Below are 21,064 nucleotides of genomic sequence, written 5' to 3'. Positions count from 1 at the left end.
CTTTATCAACTTTATTTGTATCACAAGAAATGAACAACATCCCTTGTGATAGCATGGGCAGTGAAAAGTTCTATTTATGCAGACATTTGGGGTCTCCTCAGATGTCTCCTCTGACCTCCAAAAAAAAAACAAACTAAGATTGGGTTTATTGGCTGCTTTACTAGCCAGTCATCTTTCCAAGCCCTGTAAAAGTGGTCGGACAGTTGGATAGCCAATCAATGACTTTTACAGGGAGTGATCAATCAGCTGGACAGCCATTCGGATCAAGAGATATCTATATCTATCTATATCGATCTATAGCTATCTATCTATATCTATATAACCACCTGAACTCCAGTGATTTTTACCCCCTTATGACCAGGCCATTTCTTGCTATACCGCACTGCACTACTTTAATTTAATTCCACGGTGATGCAACGCTGTACCCAAAACAAGATTTATATAATTTTTCACACTAATAGAGCTTTCTGAAATCACCAGTGACATTAATACAGTGATCCGTGATAACAGTATACACTCACTGTACTAATGACACTAGCTGGGAAGGGGTTAACATCTAGCGTGATCAGGGGCTAATTTTGTGCCTATGTGCAATGTGTGTAAAAGTGCTGCTTTTACGAAGAGATGTATTAGTTTCTCATCCCTGCTTTGCCAGCAGCAGCTGAACCGCTCACTGAAGCTTCCGGATTTTGTCCAGCGGAAGAAGCACCTTGGCCAACACCAAGTCCAGAACCAAGCGCAGATAATCCAGCTTCCTGGTTGGGATCAGAGTGGATTTCTGTAAATTCAAGACCCACCCGAAATCCTGCAAGGAGCTGCCTGTGATCACCACGTTGTCCTCCAAAGCCGAGAGAGCCTCTGCTTTTAGAAGCAGGATGTCCAGATAACCAATCACGGCAATCCCTTGTTGTCTCAGCAAAGCCAAAACTGGAGCAAGCACCTTTGTGCAGAGGCAAGACCAAAGGTTAGTGCCACAAACTGACAATGCTCCTCTCCAACCACAAAAAACGGAGGAAGCGCTGGTGCCCAACACAGATGGGGATGTGCAGGTTGGCATCCTTGATGTTTATCGGCACCAGGAAATCCCCTTGGCGAAGGGAGGCTACCATGGTCCAAATGAACTCCATCTGGAACTTCTGCACTTGCACGGAACAGTTCAGAGCCTTGAGATCCAGGATCCGGTGAAACCATCCTTCCTTTATCGGAACTGTAAACAAGTTAAAATATAACCCCCAATAACATTCCATGTCCGGACCATCACCCCTTGACATAGGAAGTCCTGCACAGCTCCATACAATGCCTGCAGGTGAGCCGGAGAGAGGTGCAAGTTGGAGGTAAAAAAAAACAAAACAAAAAAAAAAAAAAACCTCCAACTTGCACCTCTCTCCGGCTCACCTGCAGGCATTGTATGGAGCTGGAGGATAGGATTGAAATTCTATTTTGTACCCAAAAAGGATCAACTCGTGGACCCACTTTTTGGAAATCAAGGAGGTTCACGGGGCTTCAAACCAGCACAAATGATTCCCCGCCCTGGACAGGAGTGGGGGGGCGCACCTTTATGCTGAGTAGAACTTGACAGGCTTGGCAGTCCAGGGGGCACTTGGTACCACCTGCGGGGGCCTTGCAGGGCTTGGAACCCTTATCTGCAGATCCAGGGGGACGAAAAACTGTGCACAGAAAAAGCCACGTCAGTGAGTCAATGGGAACAGAAGACCCCAAGGGAGCTGCCGCCTCAAGGAGGGGCATCAGGTGGGGAAACTTGATCCTGAGACTCCATCTCCAAAAGGGACCCACAGAGAAGGCACCTCCAAGGAAGGTCACAAGGGAACCCTGAAAGGACATCGCACACTAGGCCAGCAGGGAGGAGGAATATCCCACCAGGACTAACCACACCAGGCAAAAGTAAAGAGGTCAGCAGTCCCCCAGCAGGAGAGGCAGGCTGAAGAGTAACAAGGAGCCCACACTGCCTGATCAGGAAGCCTGAGAACAGCCATCCTGATGAACAGAAGCCGGGAGCTGGAAGGCCTTCACGCAGCTAGAAGAAAATGGCAGCTATATCACCACCCACCAAAGCCCTGAGAACAACAGAGCCAGACACCAAGAAAATGGCTGCTGCTGGGCTCACAGAGCAGCTGCTAGAGGAGGAACCAGTGCCAGACCCCAAGGACATAGTCACCGTCTGGAATTGAAACTCACCACCCCACCCACATGTTGACAGCATATGGTCTGGTATGGTCCAGAGGGTTGCTGGTTGTTAGCACGTTGGTTATAGGCCGACAACCAGTATTCCTGAGCTGGAGATGTCACATTTAGCAGCAGTAATAATACCGTTGCCGCTGGGAGGTACAGCCTGCAATAAAATAAGGTGTAAAAATATGTGCTAAATATTGCCAAAAGGAAAATGCGGTAATTAACACTTTTTTGTCGAATTGCGTGCTTCTGCGATAAATATTACATGTTATTTTAATGCAAAAATGAATGTGGCATTTACCTGATAGTGGGCCAGGCAGAGGTACCTGAGAATTTTTTTTGTTTTGTAGAACAGAGTACATCTACAATTTTCACTGAACAAATGGTCATTTAAAACACAAGCAGGCAAAACAGGGATAACCATGAAATGGTACATTCGAATAAGACCTTGGCTGGCCATGGGTTGATCTTTTCTCAAGCAAAAAACATTATATGCCTATTTTGCACTATGCTAAGTGGAATAATATTTCTGGGAATAAAGACAAAGAAAAATATTGCATTTATCTTGTAGACTTAACCTCCTCCTAATGTTATGGTCCTTAGCAGAAAGGAAAGGAAATCAAATCTACTAAAATACAGAGCAGGTATGCCTTTAGTGACAACACAACAACCTATTTACAAGGCTTAAAAGAAGTATGGGTTTTGGTTTTTTCCTTCGATTATACTTCTCTAGGTGGATGCAGATCAATATGGTGCTGCATCTGTCCCCGCTGGCTCTATGTGTGAGAACCAAGTGTGTGCAGAGAGCAGTGACTGTCACTAACTGGAGCGCTGGGCTGTGGACGGGGGAGGGATTGGCTGGCTCAAGCTCTCAGCGGCTCACTGAGAGGCTGAGCCAGGTGCCGCTCCAGACTCTGGGGTGGATACAGACTTTAAATTCGGGATAATTTCCTAGCCCGGACCAGCTGAGTGACTTCAGCCTGCTGTCAGCTGAAACAGGTCACAGGAGTGCAGGACTAACTGCACTCCTGTGATCCACAGAAGTAGTCAAAAGAGCTTTGGCTGTACTTCTCCTTTAAGCAGTAAACAAGTGAAAAAAAAAAAAGCTGTTATGTGTTACCGGTTTAAAATTTTCTGTTAAATCTGGCTTTTTAATATATGGTCTTCTTGCTTTAAGCTCCACATCTTGGGGCTCATCTTCTTCTTTAATTGGGCTTCCAATAATTAAGTGCAACGGAGAGGAATGCATTCCTTGTGAACTGGCACCAACAGGATGTCGCCTTGTGGCAGGCACTGAATTCAACTGAGCCAAGTAATCAAGATCTAAATGTAAAAGAATATACCATCTATAAAGTCAGCTACAATAAAAACAGCCTTGACAAATATAAAACTAAAATTATCAAAAAACTACAGAAACAGTAATGACAAACTGATATCAGACAAAAACTTAAGCATTTACAGTCTTGTGTGCATATTTAAAAAACAAAATCAGTGATTGTCAGTTTCATCACATTTATAAAGCCCCTTCAACTAAATTCACTGGAATACTCACCAGGAGCATACTTGGCCACACACCACAAAACACCATCAGTAACATGAGTCAGCTTATTAAATACAGCAAACGTCACGCCCACAGGCTCCAAATTGTTTAACCACTTGCCTACCAGGCACTTGACGCCACCCCCCCCCCCCTTCCTGCCCAGACCACTTTTCAGCTTTCAGCGCTGTCGCACTTGCATGCAACAAACACTGTACCCATGTGAAATTTTTATAATTTCTTCACACAAATAGAGCTTTCTTTTGGTGGCATTTAATCGCCACTGTAAATGAAAAAAAAAAAAAAAGCAAAAAATTTATATATATAAAAAAAAAAAAAGTTTTCTTTGTTTCTATTATAAAATTTTGCAAACAGGTAATTTTTCTCCTTCACTGATGTGTATCGATGAGGCAGCACTGATGGGCACCGATAGGTAGCGCTGATGAGCCAGTGCTAATGAGGAGGCACTGGGAATTGATGAGGCACTGATGATGCACCGATATGCAGCAATGATGGGCACTGATAGGCGGCACTGATCATCAGGGCGTTATTAGTGCAGATCTCCCCTGTCACATTTGCCCGTTATTGGAAGATTTTCCTCACGCTGAAAGTGAAGCCAATAACCGGCAACTGTATTTACATTGTGATTTGCTGTGTCACTGGACACAGCTGACCGTGTGGTAAAAGGCCACTGTGATTGGCCTTTTATCTTATGCGATCAGCTGAGTCCATAGGGCACAGCGATCACCGACAGCACCGGATTCGCACCGCTGGGGGAGCATTCTGGGAGGATGTCCATGGACGCCCTCCCAGAAATTGGCAACCACGCTGTAGCCGTCTTTCGGCTATAGCGCAGTTGGGAAGCGGTTAAATCATTCAACATTTTCCAGCAGCAAATAAATTTAATAATAATTAACCAATCTTATCTTTAGACAACCTACTCTCCCATGTAAAAAAATACGCTGCTTGTTTTCTAAGTCCCTTAGTAACAGATTTCTTTATAAAAGTTCAAAATATCTAAAGATTGTTTTTTTTTTAACAGGGTTCTCTGTTTGCAAGAGCATTCTAAATGAATACCAAAAATAGGGAAGAAATAAAAACAAAATTGTAAAAAAAAAAAAAAAAAGAATAGTGTAAAGCACTTGAAAATTGTACAGTAAGAACGAGTCCACATACCATTTCCTTTAGAAGTGAGCTCATCCATCCCTTTAAAGTGTGATGCATCTAAAGTTAAAACATTATTAAACAACTTTTTACTAGGTTTATTTTTTATCATTTTGATTTCATGTGAGAAGAATGGTTTGGTTTGTAATTGCTGTACATTTCAGTTTTTTGTACTAGAAGTTCAGTGCTTTCTTCTGCCAGAACAGGTGAGGGGATTTTTTCTGCCTCTAAACGCCAAGCTTAAAAAAATGCCTCTAGACTTAAATGTGCATGGAAACATAGGAGAACAGTTGCTTCTACAGGAAAAACGCTAAACTCCTCTTCTAGGAGCAGTGTTATTCTAAGCTAGTGTGCATGGAGCACAAGGGTATTTTGCTTTAGCTTTACACAACAAAAAGTCACTAACTTTCTAGTTATGGAATACCTAATCTCTAAATGGGACTTTAAACAAAAAAAAAAAAAAAAAGTCTGACCCCTTTCCAACAGGAAAGTTTACAAACTTATCAAAATGTTGCTTCTCATGTAAAACATGTGAGATCACAGGCTCCATTAGGTGGAGGCATAATAGCTTCCAGTGGCAACCAGCCACCAGCTGTCACCAAGCCACACTGTATATCTTTCTGGGAGAAGGACCTACATATTAAAACTGAAGGTTAGGAAAACAGGAAGGGAATTAAAGAACTTTACATTTACAGGCAATTTTTTAAGGGAAAAAACAGGCTATTGTTTAAAGGGAAAAAAACAGACAGACACACTAAACTATACGTATACAAGAAACAAAACATTCTAAACCTCAAGTCCAAATTAAAGCAATCAATCAAATACAATGCCTGGTGCATTGAAAAAAAAAATTCCAAAAGACATTTCATTACATTTACAAAATATTTTCAAAAATGTTAATTTTATTGCTATAATATATATACACACAGAAAAGGACATTACCTTCACGGACAGGAGAGAATATATCACCTAAACTACTTCGTCCAAATGAATCTACAGATTTCAAATCTGGAGTTTTAGAAAAATCTGTTTCTTTTGATGGTATAACATCAAGACTTGTGCTACGTGGCATTCCTTGAGAGAATAAAAAAAAAAGACAAAAAACAGTACATTATAATTTGAGAGGTAAACAGAATTTGAACCTTAAAGTGAAAATCTGCTTGCATACAGTACAACACAGGCCTATTTTAGAGGGCCTGTTTCATTTAAAAGTTTTAGTAACTCACATCAGCTCTAAAGAAGAAGAAATCTAAACCATCAGATGGGTGGTATCTCTAAAACCCAATGTATATTGGGGTTTACATCCTGTTAGTCCTATTACCAGACTGATAAGGGTTGTCTGCAGCAGCTAAGCGTTTGAGGATTGTATGAGCTGAAATGAGGGAGGGAGGGGGAGAGAGGAAAAGGTCTCGGTGGTATGCCTTCTTATGCCAAATTGGAATAGGAGACGTGTGATATGAACAAAATGGCTGCTACACACAGCTATTTGTGTGCCCAGTACGCACATCCATTACACCGCCATTTAAGCGTAGATTAGAAGCGATAAAAAGGAAATAAAAATGCACTCACATTAAAATCTTAGGATCATGTCAAGTTTTCTGTATCTGCAGAGTTTGGCTGGGCAGCAGTTGGGAACAGCAGAGTAGCGCAACAGCCCAGCAACTACTCTGCTGTTCCAGGCCGCTGCCCTGCTGAACTCTGTAGATACAAAGAACTTGACATGCTCCTATGATTTAAAAAAAATGTGAGTGCATATCTATTTCCTTTTTGTCACTTCTAATAAATCTTCAGTGGACATACGCTAGTTACCTAGCGTTTAAGACTCTATACACGTTGCAATTTAGACCTCTTATCCATCCACCCCCAACTTCACCACCTTAGCCTTTATAGAGAACAGTGTTTTGTTTGTTGTGCTCTTGGACAATAACGTGGATTATGCCTGCAAACAGGCCAAGCTGGATAATCTGGGGCATGACATTTTTATATTGTGTTCTTTATTGTCAACCATGTATAAAAGCTAATGTTTACGTTCCTCCTCTGTATTCCTCAGATGTCCTTCAAGGCTTCCTGCAATTTTTGATGGACAAACCATATCTCCCTATCATGGCCCTCTGGGATTTTAATAATTATTCAAATTCTGTACTTGACCAGTATAACGTGGTTGATCACCCTACTCTTAATTCCCTTACCCATTTTGCTCACTTTCTTCAAGAAATAGGTCTAAATGATATTTGGTGGCTGAGGAATGTTTTTTGTGCTTTTCTCGAACACACGTCTATGTCGAGAATTGATTTAGCATTGGGTATAATCTACCTGATAATTAATGTGGCATAATCTGCTATGGGTCTGTCAGATAACTCCCTGATAATTCTTACACTCAGCTGCTGTTAAACTTTTGAGTGGAGTTCAGGGGCTTTGGGTAAAAAAAAAAAAAAAAAGCCAACGCTCCTGAACTCATATTTAGGAGCAGCAGTGTGCACGAGGCCCAATTTATGCTATGAAATATCTGATCTACAACAATTTCTGGATTCTTTGACTATACTGACTTTATTGGAGGTGGATTGCTCCCTATTAGATTCCCCTATTACCTTGGAGGAGCTGCAGAAAGCAGTCGCCTTTATTCCTAATAACAAGGCTCCAAAAGCCGACAGGTTGCCTAGAGAGATATAAAAAACTTAGGAGGAATCTCTGCTCTCTGACCTTTTGGCAGTGTTCACTGAAGGATTTGAAGTTGGCTCATTACGGCATTCTATGAATGAACCCTTGATAGTTGTATTGTTAAAACCAGATAAAAAACTTCTTATAACCGAAATCATATCACTCAATTTCACTACTTAAGGCTAACATGAACGTTTTAGCTAAAATACTAGCCAATCAATTGTCTACCCTTACCTGGATCTATCTGGTTTTACATCTACTAGATCCACGGCTTCCAATATTCAGCATTTGTTTATAAAAGTTTGCAAACTTCGACCATTAATTTGGGCAACAACGCAATACTTTCCTTGGATGCAGCCAAGGCTTTTGATAGTAAAGAATGGAATTGCCTTTCGAAGGTATTATGAAAATTTCGTTCTGCAAATATTTTAAAAATTGCTTTAAACTCCTATATGCATCTTCTGAGGTCCTATACAGGTTAATGGGAGGCCTTCAGAACCAGTTTCCCCTGCTGTTTGCCTTAGCACCATTGGCTGCAGCTATTCAACAGTCCTCACAAATAGTGGGCTTTCAGAGATCTTTGGGGGAAGATAAGATGTACGCGGGTGATCCCACACACGCTCATATTGCAGTAATTCCCCAATTACTGCAGAAGAAAGATTCTTTGGGTTTTCCATTAATTGGGACAAGCTTGTGATGATTCTAGATCCCAATAGAGAGCTCTTCCTAGTAGCAACTTCTCAAATAAAGCTGGTAACATCTTTGAAATATTTGGGAGTGGAGGCATCTCTTAATGTGGCAGAACATCTAAATATCTTTCCATGCTGCTTGGTGTAGATTACTACTGTCAGTGGTGTGGATGCTCCAGCATCTTTATACGTTACACACCTCCCCAGTTTGGATACCCCAACACGTTTAGACAAATATGTTTTCAAAAACTTATATGAAAACATGGGAATGCCAGGATCATTTTAAGTGCTTTAAAGCTTCCCAAGGATGGTGGTGGGCTGGCAGTTGCCAATGCCAGATTATATTTCTTGGCATAACAAACGCAACAGATGGCAGGGTGGGTGAAAATTAACCATCGTGATCCAATCCAGAGAGTTTTTCTCCTCTAAGGACACACTCGTTTCTTTATTGGATGCATTTTGAACCCAATAGTGCGGATGATCTTCCTGACTTGACCAATAGTGTTGCTGCTCTATGATGGGTCTAAGGTAGGGAACTACTGATGGTGATGTAATGTCAATATTCCTTAGTGATACTGGAAAAAGAACAGTGAAGCGATTAAAATATCCCTGTGACATAAATATCTGGGTCATACAGCATTGGCTAGAATACATACCTTTTGTATTTTATCCCTCTGGTGAGTGCATAGAAGTGGAGGATTGCAGACTGCTGGTGACAAAGTGGAAAAGTTTTGCTGCGCTCTGGGACTTGTTAAATGGATATAAAAACTATATGAATTGGGCACATGTATATTTTAGCACTATTGATTGATTATTGTATTATCTATTTGTTTATTCATGATATAATGATTCATGTGAAACCTGTCACACCTTATACACTGGAGTTGTTCCTTTCTCATTTCTTTTTTATATTTGGTGTTTATTTACAGGTAAAATCTATGTTTGCGTCACAGGGATATATCTTTAAAGCGCTGCACTGTTTTTTCCAGGAGTTTTCCTATTGTAACCTTTAGTGACGGCTGCTACATATTAGAATTAGTTTCGGGTTTTTTTTCGTGTGTGTGGGCATTTGTTTTATGGGGCGTTTTCTGTTTGTTTTTTTAACACATATACAAAAGTATAAAACATATTTTCTTTTACAAGGTAGATAGAACAGGGAGTATATTTAGCCTTAGTTAGAATTTGACTGGAATTATACTTCAACATTATAATTCGCACAGGCTAAACCAATGGCTTACAATTGGGAAAAACACACACACACACGTACAAACATAGCTCTGTTTACCAACCACATTGGTTAAAACAAAGTTACCAAAAAGGAAGGGGTACTGAGAAGTACTGCTATAATAAAACTACATAATAAATCTTACCAGAATTGTCATCAATCTCCTGGATCCTATTTTCCACCATTGTGGTTGGCTGTGTCTGAGCAGGTATGTCTTTAAATGAATGTGTTCCACCAACAAGAGAAGTTGCTTTCTTGTTGACACTGGACGACACTGACGATTTACTTGACTTGTTAGACTAAAATCATAAAGCATAATATATTCAAGCATGGAGGAATTATTTATGTTGACATTTCTAATTTCTTTGTACTCTTATTACATTTTAGGTTTAGATGCACAGAATAAATGAAGCAAAAAGCAAGAAGATGCATATAGTGACAAACAAATCTCATTTCAAATCTCTTAAGACTAGCAATTTTGACACCAGTGCCCTAAAGCAGTATTTCTCAAATGGGGTGCCGCAAACACAGGACCAAGTTTGCTGTGGATCAGTGCCTTGTGTTACCTTTGTGTGGGCTGGCCATTTGCTGCTATTGTGTTGGGTGGCTGGCACGCCTGCACCATGGCAACTTATGAAGCTGATCTAGGACAGACAGCATTTAGCAGAGGACAGAATCCTGGCTCTTCCATTCCTGCTCTACCTTCTACGGAGCTGCTGGAGTTAAAAGGTTGGTTTAAAGAATGGACTGGAGGAATTGTAACATATAGGGGGATGTGATGTTAATTTAATCAAGGTGGTTGTATGCATTGTGCCAGGCTCACTTTTTCCCATTGGCAATTAACATTTAAAGTTTCTCACATATCAGACTGGGGTAACTTGGGATTTTGCATACTTTTAAAAGGATGTTGCAACTGAAACAAGGGAAACAATGCATTAGATAATCTCACATTGCAGATATTTAGCTATATGGAGGCTGTAGGCACAGGAGTGCCAAACACCCTCACATGGCAGAAAGTACACTATTTCCAAGAGAAATTAAAAAATGCCCAACTCATGAGGGGTGAAAAAAAATTTATTTTTATAAATGTGATTTAACACTTCCAGATTTTCTCTATTAACCACTTGGCACCAATGTAACACAAATATGCAGCCTCACAGAACTGGGCTCTTATCCGTGGGGCCGCACATTTGCGACTTGTTTTTGTGCTAAGAGCGCATTGCACAGCATGCTCCCAGCACAAAGACCAGGGTGTCACGAGATACCCGGGTCCTGTTCTAATGATCAGAACCTGGGACTGCTGATTCCGGGTCACATGGTCGCTAGGATAGCCTCTGATTGGTTATCACAGTGATCAGTCACTGTGAAGCCTGTCCCCCTTGTTTTTTCTTTTCTCTGAATGGAGGAGAAAGATACGTTGTATCGCTCTCTCTCTACTTGCAGAGACAAAAAATAAATAATAAATGAAATATAAAAAAAATAAAAAAATAATACCTAGATCAAGGTTTGATTCAATTCATTGCCAGGGTTAGTGTTTGGGTCAAGGACAGGGTCAAAAGGTCAGGATTTAATTTTTTTTTAAATTGGTAGTGTATTTTAGGTAGAAAAACAAAATGAGCACCATTGTTTCTGGGCTGTACTACAAGTACAAACAACAAATAACATACACATATATGGTATTGCTGTGATCGTCAAGAGCTGGAAAATGTATTTTTGGTTGTTCTTTGGTGGTAGGTTATGGTAGCAACAAGAAACAGCTAAAATTAATAAAACTTTTTTTTTTTCTATTTTGGGCCAAGAAAATGGAAAAAAAAAAAAAAATCAGGGGATATATCTTTCATTTACCACCAAATGAAAGCACAATTTGTCCTGAAAAAGAGCAAGATATATTTTACCTGGATGTACAAAGTAGTTGTGATGATATGTAAGGTTTTACTAACACATCAAAGTTGTAAAATTTTGCTTAGGCTTTAAGATTTGCTTTACCCTCAAGCGTGAAGGGGTTAACATAGAAAAATGTTTACAATCTGAGTTCAGGTATACATTAAAAGTTGGGGGTTGACAAATTTCAGGCACCAGGTCGCCATGGTGACCAGAAACTGTGTCCTGGCATCTGGACTTCCGCTAGTCCACTCACTGCCAGCACCAGGCCTGAGGCAACTCCCATAGCCCAACGTCTTGGACATTCAGCTCTGGGCACAGAGCAGCTGATCTGGAGAGAAAAGAGTTTCTCTCTCCGGATCAGCGTGTTCCCCTGCAGTACACACCCCCGCCCCCTAGTAAAACACTCCCCTCACACAGTTAACCCTTTCAGTAAATAAAGTTAAACCCTTCCTCCCCAGTGCCATTAGTACAGTGTCAGTGTTTTTTTTTTTTTTTTGCACTGATCACTGTATTGGTGTCACTGGGGATGTCAGTGACCCCAAGTCAGTTCCCCCCCAGTGTCAGAATGTCCACCGCAGTCCCGCAGTCCTGCCATAAGTCGCTGATCGCTGCCATTATTAGTATAAAAAAAATCCCAGTATCTTTCCCGCCTTTTGTAACCGCTATAACTTTCACGTAAACCAATTAATTTACACTTATTGGGTTTTTTTTTTTAGCAAAGACATGTCGCAGAATGCATTTTGGCAGAAATTTATGACTAAATTTGATTTTTACATTTGTTTTTACTGGACATGTTTTATAGCAAAAAGTCAAAAATATTGTTTTTTTTTCCTCAAAATGGTCAGCCTTTTTTTTTTTTTTCTTTATAGCGCAAAAAAAAAAAAAAAAATGCACAGGTGATCAAATACCACTGAAAGAAAGCTCAATTTGTGGGAAAAAAAGGATGTAAATTTCATTTATGTACTGTATTGCATGACCGCACAATTGTCCGTTAAACTAGCGCAGCGCTGTATAGCAAAAAAATGGCGTAAATTGCAGTATCTATACCATAGTTTGTAGACGGTATAACTTTCACACACAGCAATCAATATACACTTATTGGGATTTTTTTTACCAAAAACATGTAGCAGAATACATTTTAGCCTAAATTTATAACCAACTTTGAGTTTACTATATATTTTTTTACAGCTGAAAGTAAAAAATATCGTTTTTCTTCAAAATGTTTGGTCTTTTTTTGTTTATAGCGTGAAAAATAAAAAAAGGGCACAGGTGATCAAATACCACTGAAAGAAAGCTCTATTTGTGTGAAAAAAAGGACGTAAATTTTATCTGGGTGCAGCATTGCATGGCCGCGCAATTATCAGTTGAATTAGTGCAGCGGCGAGTAGCAAAGAGAGGCCTGGTCATTAAGGGGGGTAAATCCTCAGGAGGGCAAGTGGTTAAAGTGATACTAAATACATAATGTTTAAATTGACATTATCCCTTTTCTTTTTGTTTTTATAGTGCCATCATCCATATACACACACACAAACACCACAATCTAAAGCCAGCCGTACATGAGTCGAATTCCATAATAATTTTTTTTTGAAAATCTTTTCTAAGAATTTTCGTTCGAATTTCGCACCATTAGGGTCACAGAAACAGCCGATTTTCGTGTGACAATCGAAGTTGAGTAATCGGGCATGTTGGAAAGTTTTAGAAAAACAAACGAATTTCGAATCAATGATGGAAGAATCATGCGGGAAATCTAAACGAAAAAGAAATGAGCATGAGCTGTGACCTGGAAAGAAAAGAAAATTCTTGGCCACGAAAATTCTTTTCTGTAGCAACATGAGGTGAAGTTGAAGGCTCGGTTGGTGGAATTTCGAAATTAATGGTGGCACCATTGGATTACAAAAATGCACAAAATTTCCCATTTTATAACGAAAATTAGTTCGGAATTCGACCCATGTATAGCATGCATAAGTACTTTTTTCATAATAGATATCCAGCTGTCACATAACGCAACTATAATCATGGCCAAAAATATTGGCACCCCTGCATTTCTGTAAGATAATTCACCACTTAGTCCAGAAAATTGTTGCAATTACAAATGTTTAGGCATTCTCATGTTTATTTCTTTTGTTTTTATTGGTATGACACAAAAAAGTGGATAAACAAAAAGCTAAATCTGACACATTCCATGCAAAATCCCAAAAATGGAGTAGACAAAATTGGCACCTTCTCAAAATTGTAAAAAATAATTGCATTTCAAGTTTCTGATGCTCCTGTAATTTGTAAATAAACTTATTTGTATCAATTACCAGGTGCTGACAAGAGAATTCACATGGGCAACCAGTTAAAATGGTGAAAAACTGACATTTCTGTCAGTTTGAGAAGAGAAAGAGCAGCAAAGAATTGTCTGAGGATTTGAGAACAAAAATTGTGGAAAAACATGGACAATCTCAAGTCCATTTCCAGAGATCCTGTGTCCACTGAGTGCAACATTGTCAAGAAGTTTACACACCATGGCACTGTAGCTACTCTCCTTGGGTGTAGACAGAAAAGAAACGCTTGATCAAAGATTGCAACGAAGGATTGTTGAATGGTGGATAAAGAACCTCCAACTTCCAGACAAATGCAAGCTGACCTTCAAGCTTTGGGTACAACTGTGTCAGCTCGCACTATACATCGCAATTTGAATGAAAAGGGACGCTGTGGTAGGAGACCCAGGAGGATCCAACTGCTGACACAAAGCATAAAGCCAGATTGGAATTTGTCAAAAACGTATCTGAGATTGCCAAAAACCAATCCTTAAAATGTGGTGGCTGTGTTAGTTTCCTTTTTTAGACTTTTTATCTTCATCTGGTGATCTGGTCTTAAAGCATTAGCAAATATAGAAAGACTTGACTAATACAGTGGGGAAAATAATTACATGATCCCCTGCAGATGTAAGTTTGCCCACTTACAAAGAAATAAAGGGTCTATAATTTTTTATCATAGGTGAATTTTAAATGATAGAGACAGAATATAAACCAAAAACCACATGATACAAATGTTATAAATAGAGTTGCAGTTAGTAAAATAAGTATTTGATCCCCAAGCAAAACATGACTTAGTACTTGGTGGAGAAACCCTTGTTTGCAAGCACAGAGGTAGGACATTTCTTGTAGTTGGTTACCAGGTTTGCACACATCTCAGGAGAGATTTTGGTCCACTCCTCTTTACAGATCTTCTCTAAATCCTTAAAGTTTCTTGGCTGTCGCCTGGCAAATCGAAGTTTCAGCTCCCTCCATACATTTTCTATAGGACTAAAGGTCTGGAGACTGGCTAGGCAACTCCTTGACCTTAAATGTGCTTCTTCTTGAGCCACTCCTTTCTTGCCTTGGTGGTATGTTTTGGGTCATTGTCATGTTGGAAGACCCATCCACGACCCATCTTCAGTGTTCTGGCTAAGGGAAGAAGGATCTCATCCAAGATTTTACAATACATGGCCCCATCCATTGGTCCCTCAATGCAGCAAAGTCGGCCTGTACCTTTTTTTTTTTTTTTTTTTTAATCATAACTTTTATTGTCAAGATAGAGAAAATGGAACAGTATATACAGAATCCACAATGCGGCCTGTACCTTTAGCAGAGAAACATCCTAAAGCATAAGGTTTCCACCTCTGTGCTCGACTGTAGGGATGGTGTTCTTAGGGTCATAGTGAGCTCTCTTTCCTCCAAACATGTCGAGTTAATGCCAAAGAGCTCTATTTTGGCCTCATCTGACCACAGCACTTTCAGCCAATCCTTCTCTTAATTATTTAGATGTTAATTGGCAAACTTCAGACGGGCCTGCACATGTGTCTTCTTCAGGAGAGGACCTTGCAGGCGCAGCAGGATTTCAACCGATGGTGGCGTATTGTGTTATCAATGGTTTGTTTGCTGACTGTGTGAATAATCACTCCAAACAGTTGTCTCCTCACCAAGCTTCTTGCTGTCTTGCTGATGGTCTTGTAGCTCATTCCAGCCATCTTGTCCCTGTTGTCCTTTGACAGCTCTTTGGTCATTGCCCATGGTGGTGAGGTTTGAATGAAAGATTCTATGGACAAGTGTCTTTTATACACATAATGAGTTGTCGTTAGGAGCACCTTCTTAGATTGACTAGTCTGTGTACAACATGAGCAAGTAGCCATTCTGCGGGAGGCAGAATTATTGTTGGTTGGTAGGGGATCAAATACCTATTATACTCACTGAACTGCAACTCAATTTATAACATTTGTATCATGTATTTTTTCTGGACTTTTGGTTGATATTCTGTCTCGATCATTTAAAAATACACCCGAGATGGAACGCCTGTTACTCAGATTGGGTGATTCCGTCAGAGAACTGCTTCCTCACCACTGGGACATAGGCCTAAGGTATTATAGCTGGGCACTGCACCCAAGACTAGGCAAAAGTAGCTTGATGCAAACTGGAATTTCTTTATTGAACAGAAATACAGTTTTTATACACTCAAATAGTGGCAACGCCCCCACATGAACAATAAAACAAATATAACATCCCACACTGATTAGATAACGAGGTGAAGTGTACATCAGTCTAATTTCATCATGTAGGAGTCTCCAAGAGGACTTTCCAACAGACCCACAATAGGTGACTCAATTAACAATGGGAATGCACACCTAGTAGGCACACAAATGGGAGAAGATAGTAAACACCTAATACCTTAATAAACACATTACAGCAAGAGTCCTCACATCAGGTCGTTTTGCTAATTACATCAACATCATCTTAAGTCAGAATCTACGAGTCTGGAAAGGAGGGGGTTGACGCAGTCAATGCTAGTTTGGGCACAGAGACTCCAAACCCCAGACCCCAAACCTCCAATTCTCAGTCTGTGCGTTTTGGGGAGACATGGACTTGAATCCCAAGTAAAATACTTAAGGTCCCCCAAGGCCCACATTAAAGAATAGAGCCGCCTCAGATGCCAGGGCCATGGTCAGTAGGCAAGAAGCTTGCAACAGAACCCAGACACCCATGACTGAGTATCTCCGTCAAGAAGCTGCTTCTCTGGCTCTGGAACACGAGACCAGTGAATCTGGCTATTGTTACCTCAAGATCCAGACAACACCAGATTTGAAGTAAACCAAAAGGTAGACTACATTATTTGAACACAGATACAAGATATATACACTCAGGGGACAATCCCCCCTCCCTGCATAATGACACAGGGCGGGGCAATCTACATTTAGTAACCAGAGACACACAGGTATTCAAACTTCTCGCCAGCAGACAGTCCCATCAGGAGGGAGGTCTGCTGGAGACCCCCCCCCCACTAAGCTAACACACAAACACATAAATCCCATAGTAGTTTGCTCCCAAGCCAGACAAAACAATAGAACAATGGGATGCAGCCACATAACCTTAAACAATCAACAACCCCCACCCATCTCCTAAACATGTCTACACAGTCTGAGACAAAGCCCACACAATATTAGGACAGATCGCCCTGTACCCCAGTTAACAACGCATGTCAAAGCACAAACCAAGCCATGAAGTCCAAGGAAATGTGTGAAGACACAGATCTGGGGAAGGGTACAGAAAAACTTCTGCAGCATTGAAGGTCCCAATGAACACAGTGGCCTTCAACATACGTAAATGGAAGAAGTTTGGAACCACCAGGAATCTTCCTAGAGTGGGCCGCCTGGCCAAAAGGAGCGATCGAGGGAGAAGGGCCTTAGCCAGGGAGGTAACCAAGCACCTGATGGTCACTCTGAAAGAGCTCCAGCATTTCTCTGTAGAGAGAGAACCTTCCAGAAGAACCACCATTTCTGCAGCACTCTCCCAATCAGGCCTGTATGGTAGAGTGGCCAGACAGAAGCCCCTCCACAGTAAAAGGCAAATGGGAGCTAGCCTGGAATTTGACAAAAAGACACCCGAGGGATTCGTAGACCATGAGAAACAACACTCTCTGGTCTGATGAAACAAAGATTGAATTCTTTGGCCTGAGTGCCAAGCATCTTGTGTGGAGGAAACCAGGCACCGCTCACCACCTGTCCAATACCATCCCAACAGTGAAGCATGGTGGTGGCAGCATTATGCTGTGGGGATGTTTTTCAGCAGCAGGAACTGGGAAACTAGTCCTGACCGAAGGAAAGATGAATGCAGCAATGTAAAGAGACATCCTTGATGAAAACCTGTTCCAGAGTGCTCTGGATCTTAAACTGGGACAACGGTTCATCTTTCAACAGGACAACGACTAAGCACACAGCCACATAACAAGTGGCTACAGGCTACCTCTGTGAATGTCCTAGAGTGGCCCAGCCAGAGCCCAGACTTGAACTCAATTGAACATCTCTGGAGAGATCTGAAAATGGCTGTGCACCGACTCTCCCCATCCAACCTGATGGAGCTTGAGAGGTATTGCAAAGAAGAATGGGAGAATCTGCCCAAAAATAGGTGTGCAAAGCTTGTAGCATCATACACAAAGTGACTTGAGGCTAATTGGTGCTAAAGGTGCTTCAACAAAGTATTGAGCAAAGGCTGTGAATACTTATGTACGTGTTTTTTTTCATTTTTTATTTTTAATTGCAAAGATTTCAAAACTAACTTCTTTCACGTTGTCATTATGGGGTATTGTTTGTAGAATGTTGAGGAAAAAAATAAATTTAACCCATTTTGGAATAAGGCTTTAACATAAAATGTGGCAAAAGTGCTGTGAATACTTTCTGGATGCACTGTATACAACTAGTTATAACTACAGAAAAGCCCACATCCCTCATGATTGGCAGAGGGTAAATTGGCTGAATGTTGTTTATTAGTAGCTCACTGCTGAACCGACATGGACTTTCAAGCTTTGGGAGAAGGGAGCAAACAAGAAATATGCAGGGCACACTGGATAAACCTCTGGGGGTCCATGCACACTGGGTATAAAAAAATAAATAAATAAAAACACGCTGCTTCTACGAGCGGTTTGCTTTTTTTTCTTCAGCCTGTACAAAGCAGCTCTATATTAGCCTATGTGTGCATGCACATTAGGGCGTTTACAGGCATATTTGCAGAGAACCGTTTAGAGGCAGAAAAAAAAAAAAAAAAAAAACACTTGATGCTCAAATGTGCATAAACACAACATTTAGGAGCGCTCTGATTTTTCAAGTGTACATTGAAAAATGAGCAGAGGTTTTGGAAAAAAAATGCTTCTAAAAAGCAAATGCTCACAAACTCTCAAACTGTTGTGCAACACAAGCATTTTTTCTGCCAGAGATTCTGTCATATCTTCTGCGTCCAGTTTGCATGGACCCTAAAGTGCTTATAATGCTTACAAGGGATAAATAAAAGTGCTTCACCATCATTAATTAACTCTGTTAAACCCTGCTCCTTCAAGTGGAGGTTTAGTTTAGATTAAACAGATTGTAAAGGGTATTTTAATTTTTTAACCACTTGCCTACCCAGGCACTTTTACTCCCTTCCTGCCCAAGCCAATGTTCAGCGCTGTCACACTGAATGACAAATGTGCAGTCATGCAACACTGTATACATTGTTTTTTTCCACACAAATAGAGCTTTCTTTTGGTGGTATTTAATCACCACTGGTTGTTTTATTTTTTGCTAAACAAACGAAAAAAGACCAAAAATTTTGAAGAGAAAAAAACGTTATAAAATTTCACAAACAGGCAATTTTTCTTCTTCACTGATGTGCGCTGATGAGGCTACACTGATGGGCACTGATGGGGCAGCATTGGTGGGCACTGATAGGCGGCAAGGATATGCACTAATGGAAACGGTTAGACATTTAACAGGCAGCACTGAAGGGCACTGTTGGGCTTCCACTGATAATAAGGGCACTGATAATTAGTGTAGATGTCTCCTTTCACACTTGCAGGTTATCAGAAGCACTTTCCTCATGCTGTGACAGCATGAGGAAAGTCCTGCCAATAACCAGCAAGTGTGTTTACCACATAATCACAGCTGATCATGATGTAAATGGCCGCTGTGATTGGCCCTTTACCGTGATTTATCAGCGGTGTCCGAAGAACACATCGATCACAGAGATCGCCAGGTACATGCCGCAGTAGGCATACGGTTCTAGGAAGACATCATTAGACGCCCTCCCAGAACTGAATGACCGCGCTGTAGAAGTCATTCGGCTATAGTGCGGTCAGCAAGCGGTTAAATAACGTCATTGACAGTGGGTATAGAAAAGAATCACAAACCTTTAAAATAATTGCATGCTGTTGCGTTGCAGCCTGAAATTAAGACAGACACAGTTTTTGTTTTATCCAGCTGTATTTACATCCAAGGGAAAGATATAATACCAACATGTCAGAAAAAAATTAAAATTCAAAAACAGTCACCTGGCAGAGAGCAGATTTTCCTCAAGAATTTGATGGTATTTTGCCCCATTCATTTTTCCTTCTATCCGGACAAGTACTCCAGTCCCTGCTACAGAGAAACACCTCCATAACAAGATATTACCACCGCCATGCTTTACTGCAGGAATGGTGTTATTTGGATGGTGAGCTGTATTGGATTTCTACCAGACATATCGTTTCATGTTGAGGACAAATAATTAAATTTTAGTCTCATCTGACCAGAACACCTTTTTCCATGTGACCTCAGAATTTTCAGGGTGCAATTTGGCAAAGCTCACTCATGACTGCATGTGGCCTATCTTGACGAGTGACTTTTCTTGCAACCCTCCCATACAAGCCACATTTGTGGAGAATGTGTGATACTGTCATCAAATGTACACAATGACCACTCTTGTCATAAATTTCTGCAACTGCTTCAGAGTTCCTGTAGGCCTTTTCGTAGCCTGATCAGTTTCCTCCTGACGCTTTCTTTTTTTTTTTTTTTTTTTTTTTTTTAATTTAAATATTTATTAGTTTTTCATATTATTACAAAAAAATTCCAAAAGAAGAGGTAACAATACATATAAATATCCCATACATTTCTACCTTACCCCTTCTAATAAATCTTTTCTTTCCCTCCCCTCCCTGCCCTTTCCCGCCCCCCTTCCCCCTCCCTCCACTTAGCACGTTCTATACTCTCTCGAGGCACAATAGTATCTTAATTTATAGTTTTCTATACTTCTCTTTCATTCCTGAGTTTTCCCATTTTTCCCATCTTGTATAGTATATTCCCATCCTATCTTCCTGCATATAGTAAGATCTTTCCATTCTACTTATCTGATTTACTCTGTTGATCCAATCCTCCTCCTTCGGCACCTCTGTTTTTTGCCAGAACTTGGGTATCAACCCCTTTGCAGCGTTTAGATAGTACCATATGCCTGATTCTTTATATTTATTTACTGAGATCCCAGCATTATGTAGAAGACACATCGTTGGGTCCAGCCCTATGTCATTTCCAGTTATTATTTCTATTGAGTTCACTATTGTCTTCCAGAAAGCCTGAATTTTCGGACATTGCCACCATATGTGAAACACCGTGCCCTCCTCCCCGCAACCTCTCCAACACATTTTAGAATTCTCCCTCCTCATCTTGTGCTCAATACTCGGTGTAATATGCCATCGTGTCAGACATTTATAATTAATCTCCACGTCTCTCATACAAACATTCTCGTGTATCAATCTATACATCTTGTTCTGTTGGTCCTCATCCAACACCACCTCCATATCTCTTTCCCATTTCGTTATAAAAATTAACTTTGTGTCTGTGTCTAATTCTGTGAGTATTCTATAAACTTTAGCAATACCGTGTTTCCCATCTCTACGTGTTTCTAACAACCTTTCAAA

The 21,064-nt window shown here is 40.6% G+C and overlaps 1 protein-coding gene across 3 annotated transcripts in view; it reads right to left on the bottom strand.

Annotated features, from left to right (window-relative positions):
• Positions 1-21,064, bottom strand: part of NEDD1 (NEDD1 gamma-tubulin ring complex targeting factor) — a 101,089-nt gene that overhangs the window by 37,894 nt on the left and 42,131 nt on the right. For 2 of the 3 annotated variants that reach the window (XM_089651943.1, XM_089651924.1), the window contains exons 8-11: positions 9,609-9,762; positions 5,834-5,965; positions 4,904-4,951; positions 3,311-3,513 (exon numbers count right to left, since the gene is read on the bottom strand). In XM_089651943.1, coding sequence (XP_089508069.1) covers positions 3,311-3,513; positions 4,904-4,951; positions 5,834-5,965; positions 9,609-9,762 — 537 coding nt within the window. The remainder of the gene's footprint in view (positions 1-3,310; positions 3,514-4,903; positions 4,952-5,833; positions 5,966-9,608; positions 9,763-21,064) is intronic. The other variant, XM_089651934.1, reaches the window with a different exon arrangement.

This window comes from Staurois parvus, unplaced genomic scaffold, assembly GCF_062004578.1.
Source record: "Staurois parvus isolate SC_StPar_1 unplaced genomic scaffold, SC_StPar_1.0 ptg000025l, whole genome shotgun sequence".
Classification (NCBI taxonomy): Eukaryota; Metazoa; Chordata; class Amphibia; order Anura; family Ranidae; genus Staurois; species Staurois parvus.
This window is presented reverse-complemented; position numbering and strand designations above follow the sequence as displayed.